Source organism: Rhagoletis zephyria, unplaced genomic scaffold, assembly GCF_001687245.7.
Source record: "Rhagoletis zephyria isolate East Lansing unplaced genomic scaffold, Rhagoletis_zephyria_1.1 Rzeph_scaffold_00159, whole genome shotgun sequence".
NCBI lineage: Eukaryota > Metazoa > Arthropoda > Insecta > Diptera > Tephritidae > Rhagoletis > Rhagoletis zephyria.
In genome coordinates, this window is record NW_016157243.1 from 410,781 (window position 1) to 430,086 (window position 19,306).

The 19,306-nt window shown below is 36.1% G+C and overlaps 2 protein-coding genes across 3 annotated transcripts in view; one reads left to right on the forward strand and one right to left on the reverse strand.

Annotated features, from left to right (window-relative positions):
- Nos (Nitric oxide synthase) overlaps window positions 1–19,306 on the forward strand; it is a 137,407-nt gene that overhangs the window by 111,442 nt on the left and 6,659 nt on the right. The window lies entirely within an intron of this gene.
- On the reverse strand, window positions 10,074–15,062 carry LOC108355030 (esterase FE4-like). Of its 2 annotated transcripts, none has more exons than XM_017606207.1 (5): window positions 14,054–15,062; window positions 10,959–11,273; window positions 10,768–10,894; window positions 10,486–10,706; window positions 10,074–10,334 (listed from the first exon to the last, which is right to left on the reverse strand). In XM_017606207.1, the coding sequence occupies exons 1-4, from the start codon at window positions 15,060–15,062 to the stop codon at window positions 10,487–10,489; spliced, it is 1,671 nt and encodes a 556-aa protein (XP_017461696.1). In that variant the 3' UTR covers window positions 10,074–10,334; window position 10,486. The 2 variants fall into 2 exon arrangements, with proteins under 2 accessions (XP_017461696.1, XP_017461704.1); XM_017606215.1 differs by having other exon boundaries at window positions 10,074–10,331; window positions 10,483–10,706.

The following is a 19,306-nucleotide window of genomic DNA, read 5'->3' on the forward strand; positions in this document are numbered from 1 at the left end:
TCTGGTGCAATACTCGAAAGCTCCTTAGATAAGTATCACACAATTCCTCTCGGCTTATAAAATTATCCATAAATAAAATACCTTGCTTTAGAACAAATTTTCCTAAGCCTAGATTATTATAACTTAAAATATATGAAACCTTATCATAAGAACTACAAAAATTTTAAGAACATTTTTAAATCGCCGAATATTTTGCAGTTAAAGTAGAGAAGAGATATCGCGATAAGATTTTACTGATAAAGAAGGATCGCCATTATTTTTCCCCTGTTCGCACCTGTTTTCACCCACGCCTAGCGAGTTGAAGTATATTTCAATCGGAATAGAGCGGTAACAGGTTAAATCAATACTCTCTTTTTCAGAGTTGAATGTAAGAGTATCCTTAAGTGAGGGTGGCAAAACAGCTTTGCGAATACTAGAGCTTCGATTTAAGAACGATCTAGGAAAAGCAAAAACTATGGCAGTGATGAAATGATTTGTAGGCAAGTGTTTGATCCTCATGTTCACATTATTGGAGGTGTTAATGTTATTTAGACCCTAAGTTCCTTTTCAAATTCGAAATTCAAATGCTAAATACGAAAATTTAAAATATTATCCCCACAATTTTTAAAATAACTATATATGTATATACATAGGTATGTACGGTCTTACAAGCAAACAAAAATACCTTCGCCCTACACCGTTGAGTCTAAAGCTCTACCCAGAATTGTAGCGGACGTTGTAGTCGACGTTTAACCGCTGTCAAAACTAAAACTCACAAAGGCATATGGAATGGATCATAAATGCGGCGGCAGCGTTTTTACCGCCGACGTTTTTCGGTTGCTTTAAATTTATTTATATTTTTACCGCCCAGCGGGCACCGCACAATATTGATTGTAGTAATTTTTTATTATTTTCACAAGTTTGCCAATGTTTTCATCCATTTTTAATGACAGCGAATCTACATACATGCACGTAACGAAAAAATATTTAACTTTAGTGATAATTTTCAAATCAAAATGACAACTGACGGAAGCCGTCATGCGCCGCAATTGTGTTTACTGTGAAGGATTTCACTGCGGTAACTGTTCCTCTGTTCACTTAACGCCGACCGCTGTAATTCTGGGTAGAGCTTAAAGTACTTTTGAAAGGCTATGTCGAAAAAAATGTCTGTTGTACATGGGGAAATAAAATTTTTTTTATTAAATAGTTCTATTGGAATAAGCGAAATATTTCCTTAGTTAAAGTTTAATAATTTTTGTTCGCCTTTAATTAACTGACATTAGGGTGGTACGTTAGGCTGAACTGAGATCTAGTGAGTAAGTACTAGAACGAGGTACTTGAGGTCAATGAACTTTGGATAAGAAAACCGGTGACACCTACGTTTGGCCAAAAAAAATTTATTTTCATAAATGCCATGTAAAAATATACTTTAGATTCGAAGGTGTACGGCGAACTTTTTTTCTTGTACGGTCTAATGTAAATGCTTATTTTGTAGAGGATGTAACTGAAGTGTGGACTTACTTTGTGGGTTGAAATCCAGTTCATCTCGGGTCGAGCCAGTTATAATTGGCACACGATTAAATCTGTTTCCGCGTATCGCCTCGCTAGGATGCTCCAACACAAAATTGCCGTCAATTTCATAGTTCCACTTTGTATTAAGTAGCTCATAAGTCTCCCACCTCACCGTCGCATTAACTATCTCTTCCCAACTAATCTGCCTTAAGCAATTTACTAAATATTTAGCCTCATACATGGGACAGCCGAGATCATATGCGAGCTTTCGGCTCGAATATGCATTGTCTATAATGTGGTGATTTGTTGTACTGCAACTCATTGCTATGGCACCGTGAAAGAGACCCGCTGACAACGGCGACACCAAATGCAAACTGACCGCAAAGCTCCCAGCACTCATTCCGATTAGTGTGACTCTATTGGGGTCTCCACCAAAGTTCTGAATATGTTTGTTCACCCACTTGAGTGCCAATACTTGATCCAAATAACCGTAATTCCCGGGCGCTTCTTCGGTGCCTGTACTAAGGAATCCAAATGGGCCGATACGAAAGAAAACGCTCACTAGCACTACATTCTCATCGAGCAAATACTGCGGTCCAGCGGCGCTCTCACTATTTGGACTACCGCCTTTATTGGCACCACCATGTATGTAAAACAGCACTGGATTTGATGCCGTCTCATTTGTGGTGTAAACATTCAGAGACAAACAGTCTTCGTCCATTAAAGCGCCTGAGAGCCGTTGTGGGCACATCGGACCATCCGTTAAGGCATCTAACGTATCGTTCCATGCTTGGACCGGCTCGGGTGCCGCAAATCGTCGTGATCCGGTCGGTGCTTCGGCATAATATATACCGCGGTAGGCATATATATCACGTCCTTTACGCGAAGTCAGTACACTGCCGCGAATCCTGCCAAGTGAAGTTTCTATGAGAGGTGCTTCTTGTGCTGTGACTGCTTGTTGCACGGAAAAAAGCAAAAAGCTGTAAAGCAAAATTGTACCGAACATTGTAATGTTCGAGAACTAACTAACGAGTTGATTTAATGTTGTACCGCCTAAATAGCTTACAGTTCACTGACAAGTGCCATTGCGTCATTGTGGGAATTTCAAGGAGGAGGGGTGGCGATTTACTTTATTTAATACCCTGAAGGAAAATTTGGTAAAATGTTTGAAAAATATAACCGTAGGTATAACAGCTTTGTAGCTAGACTAAGGATAGACCAAAAAATTAAAGCAGGGTAATGAAATGTAGGTGAATTGTACTAAAAGTGGTCGGAACGTAGTACACAAAGTTTTGATTAACGACTAATGGCATGTAGGCACTTTATAAACGAATTTTCATGTGCGTTGTTGGCATGTAGAGAGAGTATTCGCTTAAATAGCCTGAGAGCCCCGGTTCGAATTGCAGCTGAGGCAAGCTCCAATTTGTTTTTGGACAAAACTTTGGACTACTTACAATCACTGCCTACTGTCTTGTTGGCGGTGTGCTTTAAGTCTGGTCTGATATCCTACAGGGTACATATTTGATTACCTGCGCATGTAGCTATATGTATGTAGTGACACAACTTTGCGTACTTTGTACGTGAGAATACAGTAAAACCAAACTAAACGAGGTATAATACTATAAAAACCAAAAACTGAAGTAAATAAAATAAAAATAAAAAAAAACAAATAAACTAAAATAAAATAAAATAAAACAAAGTAAAAACATAAAATAAAAAAAAAATAATATTTAAATAGGAAGTAAAGAAAATAAAACACATTGTAAAATTAATAACAAAAAAGAACAAAATGAAATTAAGACAAAGTGGAATAAAGTTTGGTAAAGTGTTATAGTACAAAAAGAAAAAAATAAATGAATAAAACATAACAAAATGATTTAAACCGCAGAGAAAATTTTCGTTATTATTGGTCCACTTGTATGAATTCGCTTTCTTGTTTAAACCCGCCTGGGAACTATGCATAAAATTTGCCATCATTTTTACACACACAATTTTTATTGAGCTTGAAGCCGTTTCTAATGGTTCATATCCCAGTGACCACGGTGAAGAAGTCTGATGAGGAGATTTGGTGATCTCCAAAATAGTAGCTATAACTTCTACCAATGGGTAAATTATTGTTGTTTTCACACCAAAAAAAATTCAAGATTAAGATGTTGAAATGTTGTAAATTTTTTTCTTTGCAATTAGGGGAACGAAGAGTATCGTGGATTCAGCGGCTAATGAGTACCACCTATTAAAAAAAAAAACGAGGGTCTTTTAAAATAGCCATTCAAGCACAAATGAACTGTGAAAGGAAACCAATAAGTATTCATATAAAAACAAGAAAAATATGATATATGCATTGGATTTTGACCCCTTTCGATGAAAGATGATTTATGAAACTTACTTTTTCTGCGAAGTCCTATTTTTGCACATTACACGTTTTTGTTCTAAAAATGTATTTTTTTTAGACTTTGAATGCTTATTATTTATTCTTTGAAACGTAAAAAATTCAAAAAATACGCAAGTATTGTGGCTTATTTTCATTTTCGTAGTGTCTGCTGTTGGTGCTAATAACTTTTGAATATATTATTATTTTTATAATTTTCTGGAATCATGTACAGGAATTCAATGTACAGTTGGTGTACCGCAATTATCAATTTCAATGGCACTTCTTTTTGAAACCTATAATAAACGTTCAAAAATTTGATTCAACTTTTTCCTCATTTTTTCTAAAATAAAATAAAAACAAATAAAAGTATATAACAAAATAAAGAAAAAGGGTGAGAAAAGTGTATGTTCGTTTCTTAGAATGTCGCACCCATGTAAGGCAAAAAAAGCACATTCCCTGCTCTTTGAAGTTTTTTCAGGGATGATGATTACGATAATATTATAAAATTTGTTGTTGTCATTAGGAAATAGTGTGGAATTCGACACCTTGTTAAAGCCAGTATCCTATGCTTCTAAAAAGACTAGAAATTCGAGGATTTGCTAACTTGCGTATCATTTAAACGCATGCGCAAGGTATCGAAAATGAAAAGGCAGTTTAGCACATTCGACAGTTTGACATGGCAGCGACGATATGTACATAAATAAAATAATTAAAAAAAAATAATAAAAAATACATTGCGCGGACAAATATTGGGTCTAATCATTGTGGTATATGCACAAGTGGTTCTAATCTAACCACAGTCTACTGTGGTGCAGCTCTGACGTTGCACAGTGTGTTAGCTCCGCATATTTTTATGGCAAAGGGCACCGAAGATTGTAGCACTCCGAAGTTTCGTCCATATATTTACAGAAATAGGACAAGTAAACATACAAAAAATTAGCAAAATATATTTACATTTACCTACCACACAAACCTAACCTTAAAAACCCTTAAAAATTACATTAAAAGCGCAGCGATGAATGCACGACTCCGAAATTTCGTCTATATATTTATAATAATAATATGTATAAGTAAATATCCTTAAAATGGCTCTAATCGGTTTATTTTTACGCACACCTCCCACACAAGCCTAACCACGAAAAGCTTAAAAAAGTTTTAGAAATCTATAAACACCACTTGCACCAATTTACGTCGAGCGCAAGTTCACTACATTCAAGGCTTTTCGCGAAAATCGAATGAAATGCTACCAGCAAACTTCAAAATGCATCTTGTGGTTCAATGTTACTACAACTATAGGGATTAAAGTGGTGTGAGTTAAAAACTCCAAAGGAGAAAAGATACAAAGTACAAATTTTTCATATAAAGTAGTTCATAGTTTTTCTCTTTTTTTACTTGTAAAATAAACATTTCTAAAATAAAAGTATTTTTTGATTATTTTGAGGTTGTTTTCTTTTTTAGTGCCTTCGTTTGCTTTGTTTTTGGCGATTTCTAGTGCCTTTTTCTGCCTATTTCGTTATTTTATTTTGCCTTTTTTTATAGGGTTTTAGGTCCTTAAAATACGCTCCCTGCTCATAATAAATATAAAAACCGCCAAAATCTAACCATCATCAATATATATTTTTTTCCTCCGAAATCCCACTGTGCGTCGTCCAAATAGTTATCTATGTACATTCGAATACGTGACGAAATTTGACTACAGTAGCCCGTGGTCAATGCATGCCATATTTAATCGAGATTTGCAACGTGAACCAGAATATATACGATATGTTTGCTTAAGCAAATATGCCAAGGTTAAAATGAACAAACGTTTGCTTTCGACTCGAATATGGATGCTCTCAACAATGGAAGTGGTGGGCTATAATCTTTGGACACGCCAGAAGAAAGATGCGATCGCAAAATAAAATACCATTGACACTTCCTTCTTTTGGGATTGCTGCCACTCTATTGGAGTCTGCTGACTCTGCAATTGAGCTACCTTAAAGCAGGCGGGGAAAATGGAAAATCTGCCAAAGCTATGTCGATTCAAATGGCAAACATTTTAAAACAATTTGCGGTAATCCTTGGGATGAGTGTCCAATGACCTATAAGAAAGCATATGAAGCTTTGTATATAACAAAGAAACATTCACGAGAGATTTTGCAAAAAAAAAGCATAGCAAGATAAATGCGACCCTGTGCTAGTTGTTTTGTTGTTGGAATTGCTACATATTTCTCTCATTTCGTTAGCTTCATTTTTTCGCTGCTTGCTAAATATGCTTGCCACCATTTTGCAATGGGGTGCTCTCATGAACGAAAGACACAAGATCACTACGCCTTAAGGAAAGAAAGAAAAAAGTTATTTTCTAGCTGTTGGAATCTCGACGCCATCTTTGTTGTAAGAAGTAAACAATGAAGAGAACGCTCAAAAACGCGTAATTGTTAAACGCATGAATAATCACTTTTATTATGAAAATTCTTCTATAAATCATGTCGTTGTATTAAATTGTTCTCTACCTTTTGTGCACACACATTGTCACAAACGAAAATGGAGAAAATTGCAGTAAAAAGCCACCACCAAATTGTAAAAAACGAACGAATGTAAACAAACGGCTAAATCGCCCTGCTTTTTTCCTAAATTCGATCATAACGGGCTACTAAGAAAAGTGCGTGATCTTGTATTTTTGGTTCATGGGGTGCTCTCGTACTCTTCCGAATTTGGAAGAGTATTTTTGCATTTCGTGCAATCCGCGCAACGTGCACGACTTACATAAATATGCAAACGCATATCGTGTAAGAGCGCTGTAAGTGTGCCTTCAGCCGCGGATGCGGTCGTCTAACCTAACTGCCGGAGCATTCCGTAGTTGTTACGGAAAGATCTTAGCATTTGACGTGCTACAATATACCAACGACTACGAATCTACACATTGCATACATACAGATAGCTACACTGAGCAAAAAATCAACAAATCAACAATGCCTTGGTTGATGCTTTCAACAATTATTTGGTAATATTAACCAAACTTTTGGTTGTCGATTAATTTCGTTTATGCTCTGCACTTCACAGGCGCTTTTTCATAATTCGGAGATACAAAACAAAAATTTTCATAATCATATTAACACGTTGCCTCTGACGGGATCAGCAAAGAACAGCAAGCGTCTCTACACACTCAGCTACAGCCGCTTTATTAATTGGTCTTTAAATGTTCAACTTGAATCAATTTTCTTCGTCGTTTAATTTGGTTCTGCACTTCACAGATGCTTTTTCGTGATAAAAAATAAAAATTATGTATCGCGCTGACGGCATTCATACTGCTGGAAGCCAACAAATAACACACCCAGAAAAAGGTTNTTTAGGGGTGGCTCACAAGCATGAATATGTTCCACTCTCAAACCAAATCGTGGTTGCCTCAACTAAGATTTGGTAACTATGACTAAACCACGTGTTGAAAGAAAGCTTATCTGCATTAGCAGAGCTTAATAACATCCTTTTATGAACCATACGTTAAGTTGAATGGAATTTGTAGAAATATGCTTCAAAGAAATATTTATTAGTATTAACCAAACCCTTCAACTAAATTAACGATTTGTTACAACCTAGATGAATATTAGAAGCTTTAATATATTTAGTTATAATTACCAATCGATGGTAATAGTTCCCAATCCTTGGTAACAGTTCCCAAATATTGTCAAAATTCGGGAACTAAATATCTTTAGTTGTCGAAACGAATCCTTTTTCTCAGTGCAGCAAGCACCTCTGCACGTTCAGCCACTGCCTTAGATATGAAGTTGTTCTCAAATGTTCAACTTGAATCACCATATCAAGCCATAAGTTGACTGAAAAAACCATTGTGCTTTTGGCTCAGTGTACGGTAAGCATAGCCGGCAATTAAAAGGTACGGCCATGCCATGATTCAATAATAAAAGTTTCTGTAACTTGTGATAGAATAGTAGGGAGAAAGAGGAAGAATTAGATCGCCTTTTGTAGTATATAGACGTAGTACGCAAGTATACAATTAGCAGTGAAATTCTGAAGAATTTCCAAAAACAACGGTCGTTTGCATAAAACTAAGCAAATGCTTTTTCTTAAAATTTCAGACTAGGCATGGGTAACACTGCGCTGCGCGGCGCTATTTCGTTAACACCGCAGTTGCCGCGCCAACGCCAATAAATAAGAAGCGCTAACGCCATTAGGACCAAGAAACACATGAGACACACACACAATTCGCCTTAATTCTTTGAAAAATTACATGCCTGTACTTTGTTTTTGCTTTTGAGAGGTGCGAGCGCCAGAAACTTATGTATCTTGGCAAATCTAAAGCTTTTCCCTTAAAGAATGATGAAAATATCATGGCATTTACTACAATGTTAGCAATTAATTTCGGCTGGCGGTACAAGCGTTGTTTAGCGCCCAAAAACTAATGAAATAATAGACATGACACCACTGTGTTGTGTATGACACTGTATGACGATGAGTATAGTGGTGACACTCAGATGGCGCCGTTTTCAAATCACTAGACTGCGCTATTACGCTGAGTTAGTGCGCTGGCACCATAGACGGCGCCGGAGTTACTGAGCTAGCGCCATTAAAATTGCTCTATTATACATGGCTACTTCAGACCTTTTAGTCGATTTTTTCAAATAAATTTAAGTGCAAGCTATGACGTTTAAAAAGAAAAGCAATTGATTCGTTTTTATACATTCTGCCCAATGTTTTTCTTACTGGAAATGCAGAACGTCTTAATAAGGTTTGGCAACACCACACACAGCAGAAAGGTAAGCAGAGGCACCCCTCAAGAAGGGTTCCTTCCTTACCCTCTTCTCTGAAAATTGGAAGTAAACTCCTTCTTGATAGCCCAAGAAAGAGGGGTTTGCCACATCACTTCTCATGCTGAAGGCATGGCAATTGCCATGAAAGGTAAATATCCTAAAACGCTGAAAAACATTTTTCGCTCTAATATGGCCACGCTTAGAAGCTGAACTGAGAGTAGGAAACGAGGAAACACAGGCTCCACACAATCTGCCCGCTAATTTTTAAGACTGTTGAGATTCCTTTGATGGAGAACTCATATAGAGGAAAAAGTTAGGAAGGCCAACAATGCATAACATGCAAACAAGCGGTCGGAAACAAATGGGGGCTAACACCTCGCATTACAAATTGTCTTTACACCTTTGTAGTCAGATCAACACTATTATTGTGGCCATCAACGCAAAAGGCAAGCCACCCAAAACTACTTAGTAAGGTCCAACGAAACAGCGTTTTTATGCATTTCAGGTATTTTAAGTACCACCCCAAATACGTGGCCGCTGCTTCGGCGCTCAGACTAGAAAGTATGGTTTTATGGAAAGATCGGCGGTTCGGCCACGCCTCTATACTTCACACTCTTGGTAGTTATAACCAAGCAATCGACTAAGACGAGCATACCGTCCAGAAGAGAATGGCAAACATGAAGATCATGAAGAAGGGGGGAATACGATGTTTACACGGATGGATCCAAGCTAGANCAAGCAATCGACTAAGACGAGCATACCGTCCAGAAGAGAATGGCAAACATCAAGATCATGAAGAAGGGGGGAATACGATGTTTACACGGATGGATCCAAGCTAGGCAATTGGCTACAGAGTTTTCTCTAAAGAATTTTGACTGCAATTATTCGTCGGAATTACGGACCACTGATGTCGTAGCGAAGATGAAAATTGCAGGCTCGATGGCTAGCCAATAAATGTACTAATCTCCCACTGCGCGAAAAGAGGCAAAATTGGGATACCAATGGCAACTTGCAAGTTAGCGATTCGAAATAACATGATTAAAGAGGCAAACAGGTTTTTACTAGAGAAGGGTACTTGTAGAACGGTGGTCACGGCTTGTGTAATCGGTCATTGGCTATTTGGTAGGCACTCTTCGATACTAGGAATATTCTCCCACGAATATTGTAGAGCACTTCTTCTGCGGTTCCCAGCTTTGGCCAAGTGAAGAAGGCGTTTTGGGTAAGCACTCTTTAGCTGTTGTACGGAACGAACCAATCTTTAAGCTTCGTTTTATAAGAACTAAGAATTAAAGGTGATCATTAGCCACTTGAGGCTGGCACATCGTTTCACTAAAATTGAATGGGCTATGAAACTGTATACTTAAAAAAAATTTAACACTTATGAAAAAAAAGTTTTAAATGTTGATGAAAATTTTTCAGCATTTTGATTTAGACTGGAAAAGTCGCAACGCGAAAAATTAAAAGCAACTTTTTCGGTTAAAGGGCTCCACAAAAATATACGCCATTAAATTTTAGCGTAGATCCGTAATGATAAGACTAAAGGGATATGCAGTTTGTAAGGGGCAAACGCAAGTTAATCTAGTATAACTTAAAATTTAGTTCTAATAGCAAACATGCAATTTTTGTCTCAAAACTTACATCATAAAGAAAGAACAAGCTGGTTTTTTATTCAAAGTATCATTAAAGTCGTTCACCAAATTTATACGTAAAACGCATTGCTTAAACTAGTTCAAAATAAAATATTCCATGCAGCTGCAAACGCCAGTAGCGCTACGGCAGGAAGCTGTATACCAGCACTACTTTCCGCAAGCGGAAACAATTTATCCCACAAAGCATAGCGGTCCACATAGAAGGGATCNAACGCATTGCTTAAACTAGTTCAAAATAAAATATTCCATGCAGCTGCAAATGCCCACAGCACTACAGCAGGAAGCTGTGTACCAGCACTACTTTCCGCAAGCGGAAACAATTTATCCCACAAAGCATAGCGGTCCACATAGAAGGGATCGCCCGTAGATGAATTCGAGTTGAGGTACATAACAACGGTATTATTGGCAGTATATGGCGACCAAGTAATGTTATCTATAGCTGGTGGTGAGCTGTGGGAAAAAAAGTTTTTTATTTGTGAAATTATGCTTCATTAAGCTAAGTTTTACTCACCCATTTGCGGCGAATGAGGCAACCAAATTAGTCATGCGTTCAACCATCAACATATCTGTGGAATTGTCGTTAATTTCTAGGTATCTGCGTTTCAAAATATAATTAAGATCATCCCCATGGCAGGCGCCTGTGTTTTTGAAATATAGTTACAAAATTGTAGTTAAATATATCTTCCTACTTTCTGTACTTACCTTGTGACATTCCAGCACTATCCGGAAACCAAGACTTTTCACCAACGTAGTCAAAACGGTAATAATAGACATTCGTGTGATCTTTTGCCAACTGTACCAATCTATACACGCCATGTCCGATAAGAGCATCCGATAGGATTTGACCGATACCGAGGAGATTATATTGGTTTATGCTGGATTCATTGTAATAAAACTGACGTATACTCTTCGCCCGCTCATCATCGTTGCCGGTGCTATTGAATTCAAAGAACTCCCTTGCATACAGTCCAAAGTTCATGTCGATGTCAGCAATCAGATCGGTGTTGTTTTGTATAACTGCAAAAAAGAACAAAATTTGGGATGACTAGTTACTCCCAATTGTACTGAATATTCAAGATGTTCCTAGAAAAGTCGCACATACTGATTTTCGGGTCATAAAATGAGGAACAAGTATAAAGCATTTATTATTTAAGGTGCAAGTTATGTAAGCCTTGATCAAGGCAAAGCGACCTTCGCCACGAAGGTAAGTTCTCTTTCCTGGTGAAAGCAACGTCTGGGGTAGGACCCTATCAAAAGCTCCTCACATCTATGAGTTGTCCGGGAGCTTGGCCAATTTTTAATGAGACTGTTAAAGAAGGAGTATGCAAAAATCATTTAATCAGTTTTGGTAAACTGCTGGTGGTTACCCGATTATTTTATCAACTGTGAACGTCCTTTTTCGCTTACTTTGCTTAGTCTGATAAATTGGTTTTTATAAATAGCTGATTGGGGCATTTTTCCTATCAATCAATCATATCGGTCATTTACTTCAAAGAAATGGTAAAATAATTATCACTTATCTTTTAAAATTTTCTACTTAGTTTGTACTTGTAACTTAGGTTTACGTGTGCTTAGCGTCCACAAACAAAAATGAAATCATCACTTAAACAATTTATCGATTTGCACGAGACCCTCGAGGATTATTGCTTAAATAAACAAGTAATTTTTTAGCAAAAAGCAAAACCGACACCAATTCTCGTGTAAAACTTTAAGATTACCGTTAATTTCTTCATAGTCCAATAATCGGATCTAAACCAAATTAGAATGGGACCACCTCGGAGGTACTAGAGGTTTACGCCGCCGAGCCACGCCGCTGCCGCCGCCGTGGTTTTGTCATTCTTCGCGCACCACCGCCTAATTACGAAAATATCGGCGCGGCGGTGGCGGTGTTCGGCGTTCGGCGTCTAAGGAATTTTGTATAAAATTTTCAAGATGTATGCACATTCATGTCCAAAAATCTTTGCGTATTTTCATTTGACCCCTCACTATTTCTTATTTCCACATCGATTTTCTTCATTAGTAATTTGATTTTTTTTTTTGTAACAGAACATGCAAAAATTTGGCACAGAACCTGTTATTTTTTAAATATTCCTTCTGTTAAAGTTTGATTTTTTTCATTTTTTCATTAAAAAATAAAAATGGCCGGAATGATTAATTAATTTTTCAGAAACTATTAGCCCTATAGGAAGTCATGGAAATAACCTTTAATTTGTTATTGTATTGTATTGTATTGTAAGAAATACGTAACTATTTTTTATTTATTTTTTTTTAACTAATAAAACATTTGAATACTTTCAGCGTTTTTTTAGCCCCAGCCATTTTTTATTTAGCTGTTTTAAGCTCTTTTTTGTCCATTTAGTTGGATCGCTGAAAAACTTCTGGCAACACTGATGACAACATATGTATAACTGATAATCATTACTTACTAGGCGACACGTTTGCTGAGGTTCCACGGTGTGGATACAAGCAATTGTTTAATATGTACCGTTACTAAGTAGAAATCTCCCTTCTGTGTTGCCGGAAAAGAGCAGCGGAATTACTTTTGCAAAAAATTGTTTCTGTGTAGGCGGCCTTCGGCCGCGCTTAAGGATTATAACCCTTACGAAAATTGGCTTTCTGTCACTATATAAGGAGCGTCATAATTCAGAATTTCAAAATTCATAAGTGGTGGTCAAATCCCAGGAATGTTTTGCTCCATCGCATCGCAATGTTTCCCTCACAGGGTTAAAGTTCCCCCTTTTTGGTGAAAATTAGTAGTATTTTTCATTACGTTCGGTCATCCTTAGGAAAATTTGGCGCCTAATATTTTTTAAACAGTAGCCCGTTCTGGTGGAATTTGATGGGTAAGGGTACGTTCACACAGAAAGCGGAGCCGAGCCGAGCGAAGCCGTTCCGAGCTGAGTGAAGCTTTCAAATTGCTGTAGCTATATGAAAGTGTTCATACAGCAAGCATTTTCGTTAGCGTTTTGGAGCTGAAAGCAAAGCAGTTATTGATTTAGAATTTTCTATTTAATTTTTATGTTTCATGACGCTGGTGTAAACAAGATATCAAAATATTCATATCAAAACGAATTTTACGAGTCTTTTGAATAAAATTGAGCAAATATTTTTGCCGCTTTTCATTGACGGTAAGTTATGTGGTATCTTTGCAGCAGAGTCCGTGAGAAAAGCTGCGCTTCGCTTCATTCAGTGTGACCATCAGCAGCTTCGCTTTGTTCCGCCTTGCTTCGCTCGGCGCCAATCGGCTTTCTATGTGAACGCACCCTAAAACTGTTGGAAAAAAGTAGACCGCCCTTGTTTTCGATCTACAACTCGTAAAAATCGAAAGAACTCCGTAATTAAGTATAACGGTAGATAACATTATTACAAAAGGTTATTAATAGCGACATAAATTACTCCAATAACTCAACTTTAAACTTTTTTATTGCTTTAAAATGGAAATAGAAAAACTCGAAAATATGTATGTATGTGTGTACCTCAGACCTTTTCTGTTCGCCCATCCATCTGAATTGGCATGGCGAATGCCTAACGCAGACTAGATGACCTGCTAAGATTAATAGCCTCACGGCTCTTTGGAATCTGCATTGTGGGAAGTAAAAAAAATACTCCGACGAATATATAAAATCCTAATTTTTTTTCAAGTTGGTTAAAAACAGAAAAAATAATTATTAATTTTTTAATAGCTATGTTTTAATATTTCTAATAAAATTTACAAAAAAAAAATCTCAACCGTCAATAACAGATTTTTAAGCTAAATAATAAAATCGAGAACGTCATTCATGGAAGTGTGCACTTACACTGTGAGTCGAAATCGAGTTCATCTTGGGTGACGCCAGTGATGATTGGTACACGATTAATCCGGTTTCCACCTATTGCCTCGCTAGGATCCTCCAATACAAAATTGCCGTCAATTTCAAAATTCCAATTTGAACCTAGAATTCCATAGGTATCCCATCTCACCGACGCGTTAGTTATCTCTTCCCAACTGATCTGCCTTAAGCAATTTACTAAATATTTAGCCTCGTACATGGGACAGCCGAGATCATATGCGAGCCTTCGGCTCCAATATTTATTGTCTAAAAGGTATTGATGTGTCGTACTACCGCTCAGTGCTATGGCACCGTGAAAGAGACCCGCTGACAATGGCGATACCAAATGCAAAGTTACTGCAAAACTTCCAGCACTCTGTCCGAGGAGTGTGACCCTATTGGGGTCTCCACCAAAGTTATAAATATGTTCTTTCACCCACTTGAGTGCCAACACTTGATCCAAATGACCGTAATTCCCGGGCGCTTCTTCGGTGCCTGTACTTAGGAAACCGAAAGCGCCGACACGAAAGAAAATACCCACAAGCACTATATCCTCATCGAGCAAATACTGCGGTCCAGCGTCGATTTCACTATTTGCGCTACCAGCTTTATTGGCACCACCGTGTATGTAAACAACCACTGGATTTGATGCCGTCTCATTTGTGGTATAAACGTTCAGCGACAAACAGTCTTCGTCCATTAAAGCGCCTGTAAGCTCCTGTGGGCACATCGGACCATCCGCTAAGGCATTTAACGTATCGTTCCATGCTTGGACTGGCTCAGGTGCCGCAAATCGCCGTGATCCGATGGGTGCTTCGGCATAATATATACCGCGGTAGGCATAGATATCACGTCCTTTACGCGAAGTCAGTACACTGCCGCGAATCCTGCCAAGTGAAGTTTCTATGAGAGGTGCTTCCTGCGCTAAGACTGCTTGTTGGTGAGCAAGTTGCACAAAAAATAGGAAAACTTTGCAAACTAATAGTGTACTTAACATTTTAATGGTCGAGCACTGACTAACGATTTGACTAAAAGTAGTTCGGCCTAAATGGCTTAAATTGTACAGAGAAGTGTCTTCGTAACCATTGAGAGATTGTGGGGCATGTGCTGTGCATAATTTAAAAAATTATCAACATTCGATTTATTTGAGATACCTATTCGATTAGCTGTGTACGTGTATAAGTGTAGATAGTACATGAAAACACAGTAAAATGAAATAGGTAAAAAAATAAATAAAAAATAGAATGGAAATAATACAAAAAAATAAGCTAAGAAAATATATGAAAACATTATTATAACTAAGGGCCGTTTTCTCAAGTACATTTTAAAATTTATCTGCCCTTTAAGCATAAAGTTTGTTCTGAAAAAATGTGTTTGAAGAGCAGATAAATTTCAAAAGCAACGGCACGAAAACAAAATAATTTAAATTAAATTAAATAAAGCAAAGAAAAAGTTTTCATTATTTAAAATACGGTTTTCTTTGCGCACAAAATAGTGTTACATACTCGTTTCAACAGTTGGCTTCCTAAAAAAGTAATTACTTCATCTACCTAATATTTCAGGTAAATCTTATTAAAAAGCTGGAAATTGTTACAAAAGCTGTTTTTTTTTTTAATATTGCGCAAAATTTTAAATTGGATTTAAAGGGTTTTTATTTAAAAAAAAAAAATATACTATACTTTGTAATAAATAATGGGCCGCATACCGTTAACCGATTTCTATAATTATTTATTATAATTATTATTATTTTTTAAAGGAAAGGTGTCACCTCACGGGTGGTCCCATTCTAATTTGGTTTAAATCCGATTATTAGATCATGAAGAGATTAACGATAATCTTAAATTTTTTTTATGAGAATTGAAGCCGTTTTTTTTTTGCTTAAAAATTACTTGTTTTGTAAAATTCTTAAACTCTCCATCGTATTTCTTGTTTTTAACCGAGTTCCAAAAAGGGAGGAGGTTATAACTTCGTCGGAATATTTATTTTTTTTGTTTATGATTTTCGATTTCGATTCTTTTTGCATCGGAAAGGTAGAGTCTCTCAGAGACTAATCTGGTTATATACGATCATTAGATCATGATATATATATATATATATATATATATATTTTTTATGTCGGTTTTTTTTGCAAAAAATTTCTTGTTTTTTTTTACTTTTTTCTCTATCCACTATTCTCGCATTATTAGTTTTTCTTTACTATCTAAACGCTTTGTTGACGTCGACATGAGTTTCTTTGAATACGGCAGCGAATGTGTTTGACATAAAAGAACAAGAAGAACCTTATGTGAATGGTCAAATAATAGAAATGGATCTAATCTAATAACAGCTACACACATTATATATATAGATACCTGCATATATATTTTTTGACAGCCGCGGAGCAGCTTTTCGGATCGCTATCGCAAGCTGCCGACGCACAGTGGTAAAAAACTGGAATTTACTGGTCAAAATAGTCGACAGCCTTCGTTTTTCAACCGATTTGATAAAATTAATTAAATGAAAGCTAATGAAATTTAGAAGAGATGGGCAAAGCACCATTTTTTGTTTGTTTTTATTACAGTTTTTAGTGCAAAGTGCAGAGAAATGAGCAATTTTGAAGAAAATCAATTCTCCTGCTCCTATTAATAAATGCTACATAATAAAAACTAGTTGAAAACAATTAGGGTTCCCTATAACGAAAAAAATTGCACAAGACAAATTGTAAATGTTTAAAAAAATTTCACCAAAATGCAAAAATTTAACTCAAGCCGGCCAAAGTTACAAGTAGAAAAGTGGCAAAAACCATCATTAATCGTAATGAAAATATTTTTTTTTTTAGTGGAAGTTACAACTGGCAAAGAGTCCGCGTTGATTTTTAATATTTTTTTGACGATGGCATTTTCTTCCAGGTACGTAAGTATGCTTGCACTTTATGATACTAAAATTTAATGAGCTAAAAACTGCATCTATAAAATTTCTAATTTAATATTTTGACGGTTCGAGGTCAATTTTGAAAAATAAATTAAGACACTAAAATCTTGTGTTTTAATCAGAGACCGTAACAGTTACAACTTTTATTATAAAAATCGCTCTTCAGCAATTATTTTTTTACTTTTATTTAATTACGCCCTAAATAACAGTTATTTCTGATTTTTATTTTATAAATCAAAAATAACAATTATTTTTAATTTGTATCTAAATAATCTGCAAATAACAGTTACTTTTGATTTTTGTATTGTATGTCTTAGATAACGGTTATTGAAAACTTTTATTTATAAAACATATTCTAAAGATAAAAGTCAGTGACTGATTTATATTGATAACTTTTAAAAGTAAAAGTCACTGGCTGCTTGTTATTGATAACTTATAAATAATATGATTGTATGCCTTTAGGCATTTTTTTAAATTTTCTCAACAGCGGGGGCTAAAATAAATGAAAAAAAGGAACAGTCCAGCGCCTTCGTCTTGGTCTGCAGGCTGTATCGGAGATACAGCCGCTATATTTAAACGTAGAATACGTGGTATGGTTAAGAGCATATCCAAGTCAAAAACGAAATCACACACTAAGAATAGAAACAGATCCACATTAACTGCAATCAACATATGTACGTATGTATGTATTTACATATGTACACACGCTGCGATTAGGTTATAAATAGCGCGCCTCTGTTTATCAAAAGCCGCATTACATACGCATACATACTTTTTGTCTCCTTCCCACACTTCCAACATATGCACGTGTTTGCAAAATGATGACGAGGTGATTTTGTATGGAAAATCATTTATGCCCATATATTTGAATAAAATAAACATATATAGAAGATATCAACCAATACTTCCCATATACCAAACGAAAGGAAAACTCTTGAATTTTTGATTAAAGAAAACAAAAACAAAATCATTCGAGCGGTTTTCGAGCATTTTGGTAATGAAAAAAATTTGCAAATTTTTTCAACAATTTTTTGCCTTAAAATGCTCAATATTTGTTAAATTTATATAAAATTTGTACCCGATAATATTTCTACTGCTCCAAAGAACCTATATCCCGAAAATGAAAGTTATATATGCCAACAATAAGTTGCTAGAGCACTTTAAAGGCTCAAAATTGACCCCAAAATAAGGCAATGTTTACCGTTGTTTTTACGACAGAAACCGAATTGGTTATTTACAAAAATGAATCTGTCGACAGGTTTGGAATTTTATCTTTGAAACGCCACACTTTTCTTTGAAATCGCTTTATTAGTTCTCGTGCAATAAGCGTTTTTGTGAAGCTCTAAAAATTACAACTACAACATTTGAACATAGCCCCCATACCTTAAGGTAAGACGTATTCTACGTCAAAAAAAAACTTTTTCGGTCTTCATTTGCATCTAGATTTATGATCATTTATCTCACTTCTATTTAATTTATTGACAGATTTTACAAGCGAAATGACTTGGTTTCAGCATTAATTATAAATTACCAATGAGCCGTAAATTGCGATAATGTGAACATGCTTTTATGTAGAAAATTATTCTCAAACGAGTTAGCTACAAATATCGTATCGGATCGCTATCGCAACGTTGCGACATTCATAATACATGTAGCACAGTGGTCCAAAACTGGAAAATCCTGTGCAAATAGTGTCAATAAATTAAATAGAAATGAGATAGTTTATCATAAATCAAGAACCAAATCAAAAAAAATCAATATGAAGAAAACAAAAGATTTTTCTTTTATTTTAGCCCCCGCTGTTGAGAAAATTTGAAAAAAATGCCAAAATGCTTGCAATCATTTGTTTTTTTTTTGATACAAGTACAAACAACACACACACGTACGTACACGTTCTATAGTAATTATGAAAGAAAATGTGAACGTACTTGGTTTATGTGAAGTAATTCCCACTGGGAAAATAGGTAAGCACCTTACGAGGTAAGCCATGTTTTCTTTCAGTTTTTAGTACCAAAATTGTCATCATGACCAGCGTAATCTACTAGTAAAGCGCAAAATGAACACCTCCGACGAGACATTACGTTGTCAGTTGCAAAATAACGTGCAGCCGAAGTTATTTCCAAGCACCGAACTACTCCGAGCGACTGCTCTGCATTACACGTAACTACTTTGTAAAGCGACTAAGAAGTATGTTTGATAGCAAATGTACATTCTAAATTCCTACTTACATAAGGCGGCCATGCCTTTGTAAAAGTAAGGGACGTTCGGCAGGGAAATGGTAATGACTGCCAGGTGAAGAGTAAGTTGCTAATAAGGTATTATTACGTGCTC